This window comes from Neoarthrinium moseri (assembly GCF_022829205.1).
Source record: "Neoarthrinium moseri strain CBS 164.80 chromosome Unknown scaffold108_Wmoseri_CBS_16480, whole genome shotgun sequence".
In the NCBI taxonomy this organism is placed as follows: Eukaryota; Fungi; Ascomycota; class Sordariomycetes; order Amphisphaeriales; family Apiosporaceae; genus Neoarthrinium; species Neoarthrinium moseri.
Genome location: NW_026055222.1, coordinates 22,606 through 39,984, shown reverse-complemented (window position 1 = coordinate 39,984; position 17,379 = coordinate 22,606). Strand labels below are relative to the sequence as shown.

At 49.7% G+C, this 17,379-nt stretch overlaps 5 protein-coding genes across 5 annotated transcripts; all 5 read left to right on the top strand.

Moving 5' to 3' along the window:
- Positions 1-923: 923 nt before the first annotated feature.
- On the top strand, positions 924-9,431 carry JN550_013244 (uncharacterized protein; the record flags this gene model as incomplete). The annotated part of the gene is made up of 2 exons (XM_049311810.1): positions 924-1,164; positions 1,216-9,431. 2 exons carry the CDS (start codon positions 924-926, stop codon positions 9,429-9,431), a joined length of 8,457 nt encoding a protein of 2,818 aa, XP_049164782.1.
- A 602-nt stretch (positions 9,432-10,033) lies between these two features.
- On the top strand, positions 10,034-10,483 carry JN550_013243 (uncharacterized protein; the record flags this gene model as incomplete). The annotated part of the gene is made up of 1 exon (XM_049311809.1): positions 10,034-10,483. The coding sequence occupies one exon, from the start codon at positions 10,034-10,036 to the stop codon at positions 10,481-10,483; it is 450 nt and encodes a 149-aa protein (XP_049164781.1).
- Positions 10,484-12,367: 1,884 nt separating this feature from the next.
- JN550_013242 (uncharacterized protein) lies at positions 12,368-12,937 on the top strand (the record flags this gene model as incomplete). The annotated part of the gene is made up of 2 exons (XM_049311808.1): positions 12,368-12,671; positions 12,759-12,937. 2 exons carry the CDS (start codon positions 12,368-12,370, stop codon positions 12,935-12,937), a joined length of 483 nt encoding a protein of 160 aa, XP_049164780.1.
- A 972-nt stretch (positions 12,938-13,909) lies between these two features.
- JN550_013241 (uncharacterized protein) lies at positions 13,910-14,442 on the top strand (the record flags this gene model as incomplete). The annotated part of the gene is made up of 2 exons (XM_049311807.1): positions 13,910-14,112; positions 14,238-14,442. The coding sequence occupies 2 exons, from the start codon at positions 13,910-13,912 to the stop codon at positions 14,440-14,442; spliced, it is 408 nt and encodes a 135-aa protein (XP_049164779.1).
- A 1,341-nt stretch (positions 14,443-15,783) lies between these two features.
- JN550_013240 (uncharacterized protein) lies at positions 15,784-16,897 on the top strand (the record flags this gene model as incomplete). The annotated part of the gene is made up of 3 exons (XM_049311806.1): positions 15,784-15,983; positions 16,036-16,548; positions 16,603-16,897. 3 exons carry the CDS (start codon positions 15,784-15,786, stop codon positions 16,895-16,897), a joined length of 1,008 nt encoding a protein of 335 aa, XP_049164778.1.
- Positions 16,898-17,379: the final 482 nt, after the last annotated feature.

The window sequence follows — 17,379 nt, the reverse complement described above, 5'->3', positions numbered from 1 at the left end:
CCGATCCACGCTCTAGAATGTTAGTTGAGCCTGATTCAGCCCGTAAGACAGTCGGAAATTAGTTGGCGGCAAAGACGAGGCCAGTGGCGGCTCTTTTGCCAATAGAAGTAAATAAATTTAAGACACGAGGAGAGCAATTACTTCCACGTTCTACGGATGTCTACGAACAGACGTCCCGCCAATGATCATATTTACTTAGGCCTATGGAAATCCGCCGTCCTCTTGGCTCGTGAGCTTGCCATGAAGGTCGAACTTGGTTATCACAAAATGTCCAAAAAATGGTTACGTTATAGCCTGAAGAATAGAAGTGGACCCAACCTCGATTAAGAATCTAGTAGAGTTTTGCGCTATAAATAGAGTTTAGATGGTTCATTGGTGATCAAACAACGTCCATTAGCGTCAGGGGAACTGCAGCCGCCACCCGCTCTTCATCCGCCAATGGCTAGCTACCAAACCATACTTGCATGTTCAAGCTACTCTGAGACCTTTCACGCTTTGACTTAACCATTGCCTCAAATAGAAAAAAAAGTCTGGCAGGCACTAGTACGGTGGCTTAGTAGACCGACTACCCCTCGGCCCGCAGCTGCCCGATCGGGCGCGCAATTGAGGTTGACCGACTCATGGTCCAATATTGCAGCGAGACACACATTGTCTTTGTCGTCAGCTTTCATCATTAGCTCAAAAAGATGTTGCATTTCTTGCTTTTATGTCTTTAATGTGTATGCTTCGTAAAGGAGAAGAAGGTCCCAATTGTTTAAGAATAGTTTCACACTTGAACCTTCATATGATCACGTGTACTCAAGTGGATTTCAGTAGATTATACATAGTCAGCAATAGATATATTTTAGGTACGGGAGGTTCCCGTCTTGTAAGGAACTGCATACTCCTAAGGCTCAGCATCGCTCATCATTCGTTTACGAGCAATGCATAACATTCTTTTGTTGGCACTCTGTGCTGTCCCTGTGCTAACGGGAGCAGTGCAACAAAGCCCGAACCGCCAGGCACACAGAGCTGCAAGAGTGCTCCAGCGTGGAGAGGACTCCAAGAAGCAATGTCACGTGCGTACAGTCACCTACTTGACAAGGTATCAACCGGCAGTTACGGAGACTGCCACGGATGATTTCGCTCATTACCCTGCCATAACTGTGAACCCTCCCGAGAACGGTAGGCGAACGTTGACAATCGTACATGTTGAACTTTGATTAACGGATTCAGGATATGGCCATGGATCACCACCCCCAGGAAAGTCAGAGGGGCATTATGGAAGCTCTCAAACTGAAGCGCACGGCTATCCCATTGACCCTTATCCCACTGAGGGGTCCGAATATCCGCATGATGGAGAGTATCCTGTACACACTGGCATTTACTCCAACAGTCCTTACCCTGACAATGGCCATTCCGCGAACCCTCCCTACAGCACCCAAAGCAATGGTGGAATTAGCACCGAGTATAATACCGAACCGTACCCTACTAGTGGTGGCAATGTGTATCCCACTAGTGGAAATGGTGAAGGGCCTGGGGTTACCTCCACGGTCGAGGAGACTTTTCCTTCCTTGACGCAAACTGCGACGTTCACTACTTCCGTCCCCGTCACTTTCACTACTACACTCACTTTCACCACGGCCGTACCTACCACGATCATTAACAATAGCACGGCAACTGTGACTTCATTTTCCATCTCCACGCTCACGAGTGTATCAACATTCACGACCGTCTCGTCGCTGACTCTGAGTGCTACTGTCACATCGGTTGTCACAAACGAGCCTACCTTTACGACCACTGCCACGCCCCCTACTGAAACACTTTCTTCGACTGAGTCTGTGTCTGTCACCGAAACCCTTACCTCCAGCCAGTCTAGTGGAACCGAATCACCGGGCACTGGAACGTCTTCGAGTGATCAATCAGCCTCAGCGACGTTTTCCAGCACAGAAAACGCCACCACTCAGCCACCAACAACCCTTGGGCCTAGCTCAACTCCGTCGTCAAGTGGAAGTTCAACCAGCACCGGAAGCCCTTTCTCCACAGGGACCGTCAGTCCTCTTGAGACGTTTCCCTTATTTGGATCAGATACTGGGTTGGGAAATGCCGCCGATGGTTTCCAGTTGCAGCCTCAATCCAGTGGTAGCAACAATTCCCTAGCTATCTTTAGCCCATCGTCGTCTGTCTTTAGGTTCGGTATCGACCCTCTCACCGGTGAGCTCCGGGCGTTTCCTCCGAACAGCAATGGTGTTAGCGATCTAAAGGTTTGTTGCACGTATGCCTCGAATGGAAGAGCTCTGGATCCTGCTACTTGTTCTGTTTCAACCTGCAGTCTAGGAGGTGCTGTTACAGCACCACTGCAGTGCTCTTTGGTCACAAGTAGTCTTACACTGAGTTGCTCTCTCAGCGCTACCTCTATTGGGGCTGTTTATGGAGTCACACAAATTATTCCTCTTCTCGACGGGACCTTTCAACTTGGCGTGGGCCTCACCTTGGGTCTTGGAAACAGCCCAGTCGTCATTGGTAGGAATCCTCCGGCAACTGGGTCTACGACCAGCACTGCCCGTTCCACTTCTGTGCCTCCTACGAATATTGTGTCATCGTCGGCACCGACAATTTCGCCCACGACGACTACGCAAAGCTCTATATCATCGCAGAGTACTAGCTCTCCCAGTTCTCCTGTCAACACTGCTACCGGCAGCAGCTCTAATACCAATACTGGTGTCTCCAGCAGTACGACTCAAGCCTCAACATCTAGGACTACGTCCTCCACGAGCACTGGAACGACAACTACTGGTCCGCTACCCACGTTCCCCATCTTTGCAGCAGACAGCGGCACTACTGCAGATGGTCTCCAGCTGCAGCCTCAATCCGGTAACAGCGGGCCTGCCATTTTTGGTTCGGCCTCAACGGCTGTGACGTATAGCCTGGATCCGACCACCGGAGAAGTAATTGCACATGGTAGCAATGGTGACCAGAAGATTTGCTGTACTTATGCGAACGGCGGCAGCCGACTTGATCCGGCCACCTGCTCGATAGGAACGTGCTCCTTGGGCGGTAGTACTGTTGCTCCTTTGGTTTGCAATTCTGTTGTCAGTCCCTTGGGGGCAGCCCTCGCGTGTTCTTTAGACGCCACCTCAGTTGGTGCCGTTTATGGAGCCCTCCAGGTTGTTCCACTTCCAGACGGCACCTATCAGCTTGCTGTGGGTAGTACTGTTCAGTTGGGCAATGCGCCAGTTGTATTGAGTTTAGTCCCAGTCGGACCATCGTCATCAACAAGGCCTACTACGGCTCCTACAAGTAGTACTGTCCCTAGCTCGAGTATCACATCACCATCGACCACCGTTGCCACATCTCAGAGCACGGGTTCTGGTACTAGTACTTCATCGGTTGCTCCTCTTCCGACGTTTCCCATTTTTGCCGGAGACACTGGCATCAGTGCCGCTGACGGATTATCACTTCAACCGCAATCGAATAATGCCGGTGGATCTTTGGCGATATTCGGTTCTGCAGCCGCGGCAGTAACATATAGTCTGGATCCTGTCACAGGCCAGGTCATTGTTTCTCCTGATGTGAACGGCAACCGAGATATCTGCTGTACGTATGCCAACAATCTGGGCGCTATCAACCCGGCGGCCTGCTCTATAGCCACCTGTCGTCTCGGAGATGCAGGCACTGCACCGCTACAATGCAGCCCTGTAGCCGGAAGCACTGGCGTGTTGAGTTGTTTCTTGAATGCTACCTCGATCGGCGAGGTGTACCGAATTCCCCAAATCGCCGCTTTGGGGGATGGTACTTATCAACTTCAAATTGGCGCAACCCTTGCTGTCAATAACTCACCAGTCACTTTACTCACAGTCAGCCCCATTCAGACGTCTACAAGTGGCCCAACGACTACCAACACCGGAGTTAGTAGTACTAGTGGTCCTACGACTACCAGCCGCGAACCTTCCTCTGCTACATCTCAGGAGAGCAGCTCTCAGACTGGTACAGGAAGCCCGAGCACTACCGTGTCTACCAGCGGCCCGTCCTCGTCTGTTCCATCACAGGGTGGCAGCTCCACTCGTGAGACTTCAACATCTGAAGGCGCTAGCTCCAGCGGCAGCACCACTTCCCCCGTCGGTCCTCAACAGACATTCCCCATTTTCTCCGGCGACACTGGTATAGGAGCTGATGGGCTACAACTGCAGCCTCAGACTGGAGGTGCTGGATCTCCGATTATCTTTGTTGATCCGAATTCGCCAGGCAGCTCTCCCACGTCGTTCACCTTGGATCCTGCTACCGGGGAGCTCGGTGTCGCAACCGGAAGTGGTGGCACCCAGGACATATGCTGTACATACGCTAATAACGGGGTGCCGTTAGTTCCAGCAACGTGTACTGTATCTACTTGCGTTCTCGGGGATCCTTCGACTGCGCCTCTCCAATGCACAGCCAGTGGCAATCGTCTGGATTGCTCTCTGAACGCAACCTCGATTGGTGCTGAGTACACAACGCCCCAGATCATACCGCTCAGCAATGGCACTTACCAACTGGCAATTGGTCCAACTGTTGCCCCGGGGAATGCACCCGTTAGTCTTACAACAAGCAGACCTACGACCACATCGTCGGCGTCTAGCGTTCCCACTCAAAGTACTTCTGGTCTTACAACGGCTACCAGTACTACTGGGCAAGTCTCATCATCTGAAGCAACTTCGAACACGTCAGAGCGCTCTGAAAGCACAGGCACAACAGCTACCAGCAGCCCCGGTAGTGTGACTATTACCGAACCCACTACGACTGCCCAAGCAAGCTCTACCGAATCGCAACCTTCTACTGGAACTACAACATCTACCAGTCCGTTGCAGACGTTCCCTCTATTTGCTTCCGACACAACGCCGAACGCAGCCGGTATTAATGCCGATGGCCTGCAGTTGCAACCGCAACTTGGTAGCTCTGCTCCCAACACCCCAGCGGTCTTCGGTTCGGGACCATCATCGGTTACGTACAGCTTGGATCCTACTACTGGGGAGGTTTTGGTAGCAGGGGACGGTGACAACCACCAGCTCTGCTGTGCATATGTTGTTACCGGTACTCAAGTGAACCCAGCGGCGTGTTCATTCTCGACATGTAATGCGAACGGTACAACTTCACCAGACGGTACCACTACGTTGCCGCTTCGATGCTTGTCTGTAGCTAGCACCGGAGTACTGGCAGGATGCTCGATTGATGCCACCTCGCCGGCTGGTACTCCATATGAATCACTACAGATCGCACCACTGGCCGATGGAACCTTCCAGCTGGAGGTCGGTACCGCTCTTGCGCCTGGCAACGCACCAGTGACGCTGGCCATTACAAAGCCTGTGTCTGGTTCATCCACAAGCAGCACTACTGCTGCCACGTCTAGCCCCGTTGGCACTAGCAATACAGCAGCCACGACTGGTGTCGTGACCAGCAGCTCGACCACTAATATTCTGCCTACTAGCAGTGAGGTCTCAACTACAACTCAAAGTTCTGAATCTGGCATCAGTTCCTCCTCTACTTCCGAAGGCTCGGGGAGTATCACTGGTAGTAGCACCACTAGTAGCACCACAAGCACGCGAGCTCCGCTTCAAACATTCCCTGTTTTTGCATCTGGCTCTGGTACTCCTGTAGATGGGCTCCAGCTCCAAGCTCAAGTTGCAGGAACCCTTGATCTGGCGATCTTCAGTTCACCAGACTCACCTACCGTCTTTGGCTTGGATCCTAACACAGGAGAGCTGTTGGTCGGGCCAACTGGCGACCAGGCAGTCTGTTGCACCTATGTCATCGGAGGTGTCGCTCAGGATCCCGCTCTCTGCTCTATTTCAACTTGCTCGCTAGGCGGCACAAGTGTTGCACCACTGCAGTGCACCGGCCCAACTACGGACGGCGTGCTTAACTGCTTGCTGAACGCTACTTCGTTGGGGGTCACTTACCCGGTGGTACAGGTGGCTCCTCTCGCCAATGGGACATTCCAGCTTGAAGTAGGCACAGTTGCCGCAGGCGGAAACGCTGCAATCGTACTGACCACGATTCGACCAACCCCAACGACGAGCAGTTCTATTGCAACTTCCAGTACAACTACTTCGGAGACCAACACGAGTTCTCGAATTACTTCGGCTACGTCCAGTACCGTGGTTTCAAGCACTGTCTCATCGACATCTACAACTGCGTCCGCAGCACCAACGTTCCCCGTTTTCGCAGTTGATAGTGGCACAATTGCAGATGGGCTCTCGTTGCAGCCTCAAACTAATAACACCAACGGCGCGCCGGCCATCTTCAACCCACTCTTGACGTCACCCTTACAATACAGCATAAACCCAACAACCGGAGGTCTTGTTGTGGTCTCCCCCAACAATGGCAACCAGGATGTATGCTGCCAATATGCCAATGCCGGCGTCACGTTGAATCCAGCGCCTTGTTCTATCTCGATTTGCGAACTAGGGGCTGCTTCTGTCGCCCCCTTGCAATGCAGTCTTCCATCCAATGCTGGTGCACTGAGTTGCTCCCTTGTTGCTGCGGCAATTGGCCAAACGTACACGGACCTTCAAGTAAGCCCACTCGGTGATGGTACTTATCAATTGGAAATAGGTCTTGGATTGGCCACTGGCAACTCTCCAGTCACCCTTATCACTTTCGCACCAGCACCCACAACAAGCAGCTCCATGTCCGGCGGTATCAGCACAGGCTCTTCCTCCAGCACGACTGTCACTTCCAACACGGGTGCCACCTCTGAAACTGCTACTTTGACTACGCCAACCACTGCTGCTGGCTCTAGCACAAGCCTGACATCTAACACTGCCACTGCCTCTGAGACGTCGAATACGGCTACTTCTTCTGGCACCACTGGCTCTTCAGAAACAGCTACTCCTTCTAGCACGACTACATCATCAGAAACGGCAACTACTTCTAGCACGACTAGCTCATCTGAGACTGCTGCTCCTTCCAGCAGTAGCTCAAGTACCAGCACGGAATCGACTAGCACTACGACAACTACAACCGCAGGTCCATTGCAGACATTCCCAATTTTCGCCGCTGACACGACGGGCTCGATTGCAGTCGGCTTCCAGCTTCAGCCTCAATCCGGTTCCGCCATTAATACTCCAGCTATTTTCAGCTCGGCACCGTCTGATGTTACCTTTGGCTTGGATGCTACGGGTGAGGTCTTGGTTACCTCCAACGATCCCGCCAACCAGCAAATCTGCTGTACTTATGTCAACGGCACGGGGGCCCTTAACCCGGCTCTGTGTTCCTTCTCAACCTGTGCTTTGGGAGGTGCTACTGTTGCACCATTGCAATGTAGTTCTATATCTGCGGCTGGTGTTCTAACGGGCTGCGCACTCCAAGCCACGTCGATTGGAGCCACATACACAATCACTCAACTTGTGTCTCTAGGTGACGGGACATTCCAACTTGCCATTGGCGCAAATTTGGCAGTTGGGGCTTCTCCAGTAACGCTGGTGATATCTCAACCAACTGTAACTCCAACCTCTACTGGAGTCTCCAGTACCGAGAGTACTACACCTATCCTATCGAGTACCTCGGGACCATCCATCACTACGACCGGTGAAACATCTAGCACCAGTGTACCCGTGTCGACGAACACATCAGGGGCTTCTACTACGACAAGTAGCGGCACAAGCATCTCGGTCACTAGCACTAGCTCAGTATCAACAAGTGTCTCTGAGGGGTCTACTTCTACGAGCACCAGCACAAGCCTCTCAACCACAAGTAGCGGTACATCAGTCTCGACGAGCACGTCTGAGTCTACGAGCACCAGCACAAGCCCCTCATCCACTAGCATTTTGACCGTGTCTCCTACTACTGCATCGAACTCCACCAGTAGTGTGGTATCAAGCACGCAAACGTCAACTACGCTATCTACAAGCTCTTTGACGAATACTAGTGTCTCACTTCCGGAAAGTTTGACAGCAACATTTGTGTCAGTGACAACCGGTTCCACGGTCATTACAACAGATATATCATCTGTTGTTGTGTCAACCTCAAGCACCATTATCTCAGCGACCTCCACATCTGTTTCCACAACTGTCATACCCGACTCGACAGCAACGAGTACCGCTACCTCTGCTATCGAATCGACTTCCTCAACTGTCGTTGTTTCAACGTCAAGCAACATTATTACAGCTACCTCTACATCTCTTTCTACAACTGTCGTGCCTGACTCGACATCCACAAGCACTTCGATATCTTCATTCGAGACGACTTTGTCAACTGTTGTAGTTTCAACCTCGAGCACCATTATCTCGGCGACGTCCACGTCCGTTATTACATCTGTTGGGTCTGACACAACATTTACAAGTACTTCTCTGTCAACCTTCGTGACAACTTCATCTGCTATTGTCTCATCAACGACAGACATCGTCGTAACAGGCACTTCTACGTCCCTTGTCGCGTCTGTCCAGACGGGCTCAACATCCACAAGTACTTCGTTGTCAGTCATTGAAACTACTTCGTCCGCGGTAATCTCCTCGACGTCATCAGTCGTTGTTACACTCGAGTCTACGTCTCTTGTGACATCTGTCCTACCAGGGTCTACGTCTACTAGCACCTCTTTATCAGGCGTTGTGACAACTTCCTCATCTGTTATCACATCCACAGCAGTGGTCGTTAGTACAACAACTAGTTCATCTGTCATCAGCTCAACAAGCACGGCGACGTTCGCTTGTGGTACAGATGCTCCAGCATACTATATTGTGGACCGAGCACTTGTTCGCGAGGACTTTGTTTTCAGTGCACTTGGAGTTGTCACTGCCGCGTTTACCTTTCCCATTAATCTCGCTGTCGGAGATGGCAGTACTATTGATGCCCTGGGCTTTAATGTGGCAGATGGTTTCCTCTACGCCGCCATGGGCTCAGCTCCGTCAAGTTTGATCCGCATCTCAACGAACGACGGCTCCTACACCAACCTAGGCTCTCTAGGACTAACAGCCACGGCCGTAGCCGGCGTGGTGGACGAAAACGCCCAGTATTGGCTTACTGACGCGACGAATACACGTTGGACGCAAGTCGACCTTCTGCCAGGTTCTGCAACCTTCGGTCAAGTTGTGGCATCAGGTACAACGACCGCCCCATCTGCTGTTGTCAAGGATTGGGCGTATGTTGTGGGTACTGTCGGTGGCAACAACCTCTACGGTATATCGACTTCGTCCAATCTCTTCGGAATTGTCACTACAACACTTCAGAGGTTCAACCGTGCGACTCACACCTGGACAGCTGCACAAACATATGTGGGATTGGGCTTGTTGAACTACCAATCGGTTTTCGCCGGCGTCAATTCGGTATATGCAGCCGATTCCATCTCGGGCACAGTGTACAACTTTGCACTACCTGGCTCTGGACTTTCTCTCGTCGGCATTCCGATTGTAACTCTTGCTGGTGGGCCTACACTGGGTCTTGCTGATGGAGCCCGATGTGCACGGTCTTCCGGTATATAACCTGCAATCAATTGGTGTGCGAACGCTTTGTGGTGGTCAACTCTGCTCTGAGCTGATAGATTATCGAGCACCAGTTGCATGAGCTTACAGTCCACCGCAACTTGGACATGCCTCTTGTTTCTCTTTGTATCAAGTTTACCTTTTCTAAAATCGTAGTTTAATATAATTCTTAACTCTTACATTTTGACGACCGCTCACCCCCGTTTCACGTTTTACATTTACCTCCTTCGAGACTTAGGCTTGCATCCTTTCGTCCCAACGCAGATTGGTCCAGCTCCTTCTACCTCCCTTGCATTCCACTGCTGTACATGCATACTTGTAACATACGTATCAAGGATGCACATGTAAATAGATAACCCCTCGCGTTCCCGCCATTTTGGCTGCAGGCTTCCAGTTTCCAGGGACCTATTACATGGTTCCCTAGACCATCAACTTTCACATTGACTTCCCACCTACTCCAAGCATGTTGGCGAACTTGTTGCAGCTACCACTATCTTTGGCGTGGGGCCACCTCGCAGCGTTTGATGAATACAATAGACGCGGCGCAATAGGTTGTCATCCAGGTACTGCGCAAGCCCAAGTCAGATGAGATACCTCTTGCCATGGAGGATGATTCACTGATTCCACGGGTAGATCCGGTCTTCGCCGAGATGAACAAGAATCTTGGCAAACCGCCACTGATTGTTGATCTTCGGCCTATCAATAGCCCCATGGTCCTGGTTACAAGCCATGAGATTGCTGAGCTGCTAGCCAAGCCTTCAAGTCTCTTCCCAACCAGCGCTCCTAAGACAAGCCTGGATGATTTTCATCATGTAATTGGCACAAGATCAATTCTGGCTCCAGTAGGAGAGAATTGGAAAGCTCTTCGCAAGATATTCAATCCAGGGTTCTCGCTGCAGCACTTGTTTACACTACTGCCCGCCCGCGAAGGCAAAACTTCACTCTTCCGCGATCACCCCGAAAGACATGCGCGAACGGAGAACGTGTTTCCAATACAGCCTCTCGTTGTCAACCTTACATTTGACGTAATAGGGGCCGTGGTCATGCTTTGACGTTGAGGCGCAGCGTGCGGATAATCCAGGCGAAATGATTCAACTATCCAGTGAGCATCCCACTTTGCTACCTAGACGATAAAACGGCTTAAATCTCGGCGGTGATTAAGGAGACGTTGAGGATGCATCCGCCAGCTGCCACAGCACCCAATTCTCCACATTGCAGCAACCTTCAAGTACGTACTCCAGACGGTAGGATTCACTGCCTCAACAGGACTTTATTTATAACTGTGCCAGCGTTATTCATTTCGTTCAATTGTATATGGAGATACTGCCAAGCTCTTCATACCTGAGCGGTGGCTAGATAGCAAAAGTTCGGACTTCAGCAAAGTCCCCGCTAGTGCCTGGAGACCATTTGAGAGATGTCCCAGAAATTGCATTGGTCAGGAGTTTGCGAATATCTAAGTTCGAGTCATCATCGCTGTCGTTGCTCGTAAACATGACTTTGTCAAGGTTGGCCCAGGTGGACATGCCTCCAATCATATGGATCAGCCAATCCTGGACGATAATGTGCAATTCAAAGTCAAGTCAAAACTTTATAAGGTAGTAAGCTCGGGTTAATAAGGTCGCATGTATTTCGCTGAGACAATGCTACATAGACGAGACAGATCGCCACAAACCTCGTTGATGCAATGAGGATGAAGGTAAAACTAGCACCGGCTAAATCTTGCTCCGACACGCGCATTCCAAATATGGCATGAAACACTTTCAGAATGCCAGACTAGGATACTTCTGTCTGATAGAGTAGGACCTCTCATTTTTCTATCATGAATATTCGCACTAGGTGTTCACTTTTGAGGTTGACGGTAGTGTCATTCAATATTATCGTGACACTCTCCCTTCTGCTGATGTAGGACCATAAAGTCAAGACCATGACTTCAAACATTGTTGGTTATATCAGTAAACTAGCATTCTCTTAGCTGTGCAGAAGAACAGCAAGATTGACAGAAAGTACTATGGAGTATCCCTGATACGCTACAGGGCCTTGTTACACAAGTTGGGCCTACAAGTCCTTTCTCCTCAGCCCGTCAAACGGTCAAAGAGATTCTGCATCTTATTCTTTACTATTCAATGCACTCAGGTTGTATCAATCCCAAATTTTAAAGTATTGACTGCTTTTGTTACTCCGTCGTCCCCTTTCAGATTTCGAAATGTGAGTTCCCACCGATCTCGATTCTCCGACAAATACGGCATATCCACGCGCAAACTTGAGATCATTTCCTAATCTTGTATTCCTAAAGCCAATTAACTGTACAAGATATGACCTCGAACACGGGAGGGAGATTAGGCTGAAGGTACATTCAAGCCGCTCAATTATTCTGTTTCGTGTTGAGACGCCTTAAGTCAAATCAATTCCTACGGATAACCAGCGAGGTACCTTGCTTGGCATTCAATATTGCTTACATCGCGGCCGATGAAGGATTCTGCGAAATTGCTGTTTGGCGATGCATTGTACGGACCTTGCCATTTTGGAACGCGCTGGGCACGTAATTAGGGCGAGCTGCTCACCTAAATGCGGCCGCCCCAGAGGAGATAGTGGATTACTTCAGAATCTTACTATTTTCTGAACTCGACGCAGAGAGTCCATTGGTCTATCAGTGCTGATCTTTGGAACCCCCGATGACTGAATATGGAAAATTATTGTCATCTGCTCAGAAAAGAAACAATCCTACAGGGGCTGTTGGGCACATGAGTTCAGCTAACAGTCCTCACGGTTCTGGGATTGGGTCCGTGGTTTGCCCATTAGAATAAGCATAAAAGGCAGCGTAATTTCCCATGAAAACGTATTCTCAAGAGCACACACCCCAGGACATTATCCTTTTATCGCTTCTGTAACACTTCTTCCTGATCATCAATATTACCTCCAATATTACTTCCATAACAATGAACATTCTTTTGGCGGCCATTTTGGCACTTGCTACAGTTACTCTGGCCAACTTTGACCTCTATGTTGGCTCTCAGTCACATTTTCTTGAACCCGTGGTTTTCACTGTCTGGCAAATATTTGAGGCGGAGCCAGACTGCAGACAAGTCTGGGATACTGTTTATTATGAGGATTCAGAGGATGTGAGTGGGACCAAGGCTGGCGTTCGGTGCGAAGGCGATGGATGCCTTGGAGGCGCGGACCCAGTCGCTATCACTACTCTGGAAATGAATTTCCATGGAGAAGATCCCATCTACCACTGGAGTGAGTCTTCTTATGAGCCAAATAGCAGAACTTTGAGACGGATTCTCGCTATGTGTGAAGCTTGATTCTAATACGTTATCTCTTTAGCTATCTATAAGGACCGCAACTATGACATGATCGGCCTCGACGGCAAAGTCTATGGCAACTGTATCCTGTTCCCAGGGGATGATTATGAATGCATTGATCCTGTGATTGGCGCCTACTCAGGTGGACGGAAGTTCCGCTGCCTGACTGAATTCACCGCTGCACAAATCAATGATGCATAAGTGATACAAAGCAAAAACACGCAGTGCTGCTTTTGTATATGCGATAATCTGACATTGATTTGCGGCAGAGGGCCTGAGAGTCCTGGATGTGCTCCCGTTAGCGACAGTTATGGCTATGAGCACAGGTTACTTAAGACTGTCCATGTCGCCTCGAAATGAGTTCCAGAGACGAGATTTATAGTTGATGATTTCATTTCTATCCTGTTGAGTCTTAGTCTGCTTGTTTCAAGGTATTACGGCGGGGGATTTGGCTATGCCGTAGGACTACAGCGCTTATTTGATAAGTATGAATTGAACTACATACAAATTTTCCCTTTATTGAGGCCCACCTGTATTGAACTCGGGTTGGTGAGACGTGGTATAAAATCGTGGCTTGATAAGTTGTGGCTGTGCTTGTCGCGTTTCGTTTATTTGATTTCCCTCTTTTCCGTAGATTTTAATACACTATCGGAATTTCTACTTTTAGTTTTACGATTAGTCGGTTTTGCGACCGTCGATTTATACGTCTATTTTCGTTACACGAACAATGTACGTTCAATTCGTCAACACTAACGAGGAGGACTGCGTTGGCTGAGGTTGTGCTACTTGGGGAATATGGCCCAGGAGCACCACTCCAGTTTAGTATGTGTGAAGCATTTCCGTAATGCTTATGGGTTTTCCACTTGGTCTCAATCTGGTAAGCCACGGATCATAATATCCTTGTTAAGTGCAATTCAGGCGAAACATCTGGCGCGGTTCTTGTCAGTTCTGGTTCCTGCATTAGTTCCTCACTCTAGGAGTGTAGAAGTTACAGCACATTCAGGGCTGGAATATAGTGCGTATTCAACACTCAGTGCAGGTAAGCATATTGTAGAAGCCATAAATCTCGAGAATCTTGTCAGAAGACAGGCCTGTGGCCAGCATTTAGCAAGATTAATGATGTGAGAGAACAACTTTGAAAAGTTCGGCATTATTTCTTAGTCGTTGATGAGAATGCGATCTGCTCAGGACCTGTGGGAACCATCAAGCTACGTACTGTCCAAGACCGCTCTCCTACTTATCGACTACAAGAAAGCGCATATTGACAGGATTGAAGACCCTAAGAAAAGAGACAGAGTCGTCATCTCGACCAAAAAGCTCCTCGAGACTGCACGGGAAAACAATATCGCCATCGTACACTGCCTCATGGATACCATGTGCGACCCACCCACAATCAACAAAGGGACGGAAAAATGGCATTCAATGGTTAAAGCTCTGCTTATTACCAATCCCGACTCAGCAGAAGAGTACAGCGACTCCTCAATGACCGCTAACTCGAAAGTACTTTCCACCGAAATCCCGGATACAAGTCTATCCTGGTAACAGAGGGTATTCTACCGCTGTTGCGCGAGAAACTTGGAGTAGAATACCTAGGAATCAGCGGCATCACGACAAGCGGTCCTGTGCTTAGCAACGCAATGCATGCTACCGACCTCGATTTCGTGGTCACTGTCGTGGAGGAAGCCACCTGGGACCCCAACGAATAGGTACATCGAATGCTACTCGATTTGGTGATCCAGAATTTTGCTTGGTTGCCATCAGTGGAATATGCGGTTGGTTACATGGCGATTTAAATATTGTTTGTTCGTCTTTGTTGCTTTCATGAGGAAGTCAAATGACATTGACATTCCCGAGGAGCACGCAGGCCTATGTTGTCTTTCTTCTGCTTTTTGGTACCATCTCATACTAAATTCTTGACGCAATATTCAATCATAAAAATCTTTAGTGGCCATCGATATGTACTCCATCAGTAGTATAAACTAATTTGGTCTTATTCTAGTAAGAGAGCAAAAAGTTCGGCCCATGGGTGACTCTGCTAGGGGATTTGGCTCTGAAGGATGTAATAATACAGACGGGGTGACAAAGATAGAGGCAATTATCAAAGTCGACTGCTACATTGGACTGGCAGCCGCGGTCAGTTTGAGACCTTGGAAGCTTTCAACCTCAAAAATGTATCCAATACGCCGTGGCAGGCCTACAAATGCCCAACCTTCTCCATGAGCCCAATGTTTGATAGTGCACTGGGAAATTGTGGTGTGTACTCCACAGTGACGAATGGGTGGTAAACTCCCTGTCGGCAAGAGTTGGCGCGTAAGAATCGAAGACTTCCATTTTGCTTGTTGTGGCACCTACTCAAAACTACGGACTACAATAATGAGTCAACAAAGGTAGGGATGGCTGTTCCATAGTATACATGCTACGTTCTAACACCACAGGTTGCTGCATGCTAAGAAATCTCCTAGCGACTCGGCACCACGGTGTGGTTCTAGCTCGCCTGCTTAATAGACTGATGGCAGCATCCCGTGAGGAACATTATCTCCACCCGGGTTTTCAGGATCAAAGGCGATTTGGAACCCAGATCACGTCCAGAAAATGAAATCCGCCAGGGCAACGGAAGTTCCAGGCACCAGAGCAATTGTCGTTGCCCCAGCATCAATCACTATTTTGCCAGTATTGACCACCCAAGCTAGGGCCAAGTGAACATTCACCAGAAACCAGAATAAAAATAGAAAAACCAGAAGAAATTCATCTCAGATTGTAGTTTTTAACAACCCCCCCTCTCCCCCCCTTACTTTTTCTTTTTTCCAAACAATTGCATTCTCATTGAGTTCAATTGCACTGACTGCACCAATTACGTGCACATACGTGTATTTACCACTCTGCATCACCCGACAGCAAGACATTGGCGACAACATTCACAGACTGAGGTTTCTTCTCCTCTGGATCGATCCCAAAGCTATCTGTACCTCGAGGTCGTCATCTTCGATTTTCGTCGGATCCTCGCATACACGATTTTCTTCCCTATCTCTCCCCTGACCACACACAAAATGGGCTCCCCCAATAGCATGGCGCCCTTGGATCCTAACACCGGTCGACATCAGTACCCTGCTGACCGAAATCGCATCAATTTTCGGCCCAGCCGCCCGGACTTTGTGGCCGCTCGAAGACGATGCAACGATGCGCTCTCAAAATACAACGCTTTCACGGAGCGTTGTAGTGATGAGGAACGTGTTCGACTGTGGCTCAAGTTAGTGCTACACTTCAATGCCGTTGTTTGCTCACTGACTGTAGTTTATTAGCGTTGTCGACCCTGCAAGAGTTCGTCAAGGCCTTCCAAGATGTTTGAGATCTCAGATGCCGGACCCTGCTGTCGATCCTCGCGCCCATGATAAGGCGCTGATGGAGTATAGAGGCTGCTGCGTCACTGAGCCTAACGATGCTGCTGGATTCCACACGGAGAAGCTGGTCCTTGGTGAGCTTGGGATGAGCAACTCTGACAATTGCGTCATGGGGGAGGGTACAGCGAAGCTAGCCCAGCAGCGCATCATTCCAGACATCAAGCCCGGGATTTTGATGGAGTACGGGTTACGTGTGCGCATCCACCCAACCGTAGGCATCAACTACCATTGCACAATCATCGACTCACCTGTCGCTGATATTGACATCGGCCCGCATGTTTTGATTGGCCCCCACGTCAAGCTTTTCAGCGTCGGGCATTCTCTGGCCTCCGATGAAGCTGGAGATCGTACTGTCTACGCAGGCCCTATCACTATCGAGGCTGGCGTCTGGGTTGGTGGAAACTCCACAATTCTGTAAGAATCATCTATTCACCCTGAAAGGAAGTGTGTTAGCTAACATGAAACTAGCTCAGGCGTTACTATTGGTGAAGGCGCTGTCATTAGTGCTGGCAGCGTCGTTACAAAGGATATTCCCCCCTACAGTGTCGCAGTCGGCAGTCCCGCTCGAGTTCTGAGATACATCAACGCTGAGGAAGATGGTCCCCAGGCGGACGACTACGAAGCACAAACCCTCGTTGACGCTTTGATGGTCGGCGGCACAGGTGATCCGACGGGCGTTCAGGACGCCCTGACAGAAGCTCGCATCATTGGCAAGTACATGACGCCGCAGAACCAAGAGCTTTACAACAATATGCACCACTGAGACTGAACGTCTGGTAGACTACTTCTCAGCACGTTCATAAGGAGCAAGCACAGTCGAGTCAAGCTGGCTGCCCCCCCCAAAAAAAAAAAAAAAAAAAAAAAAGGAAGGAAGGGGGGGGGGGGGGGGGGGTGCTGCAGCGAAATGGTTGAGATACGAACTAGGGGTTTTTTGTTTTTCCAGGAAGAGAGAACAGTGGATATTGGTGCATTGATAGATTGCCACAGGTGCCAGACGACAGCTAGTTGTACATCACCAGTGGCAATAGGTAATACAGAAGATGATGCGATATGTCACGAGGTCTCCTGAGTCATCGCACGGGCTCTAAGTAGTATGGTTCATGACACATGTCAAGGGAGGAGCCGCCGAGAGATTTATAAGACGTACCCAAGACTCAAGTATACATCTCACAAAATTGTCCCCGCGTATAACGTAGGCAACGCGTTTCTTGCGCACACTAGGAACTAGGAGAGTGAGCTAACGTG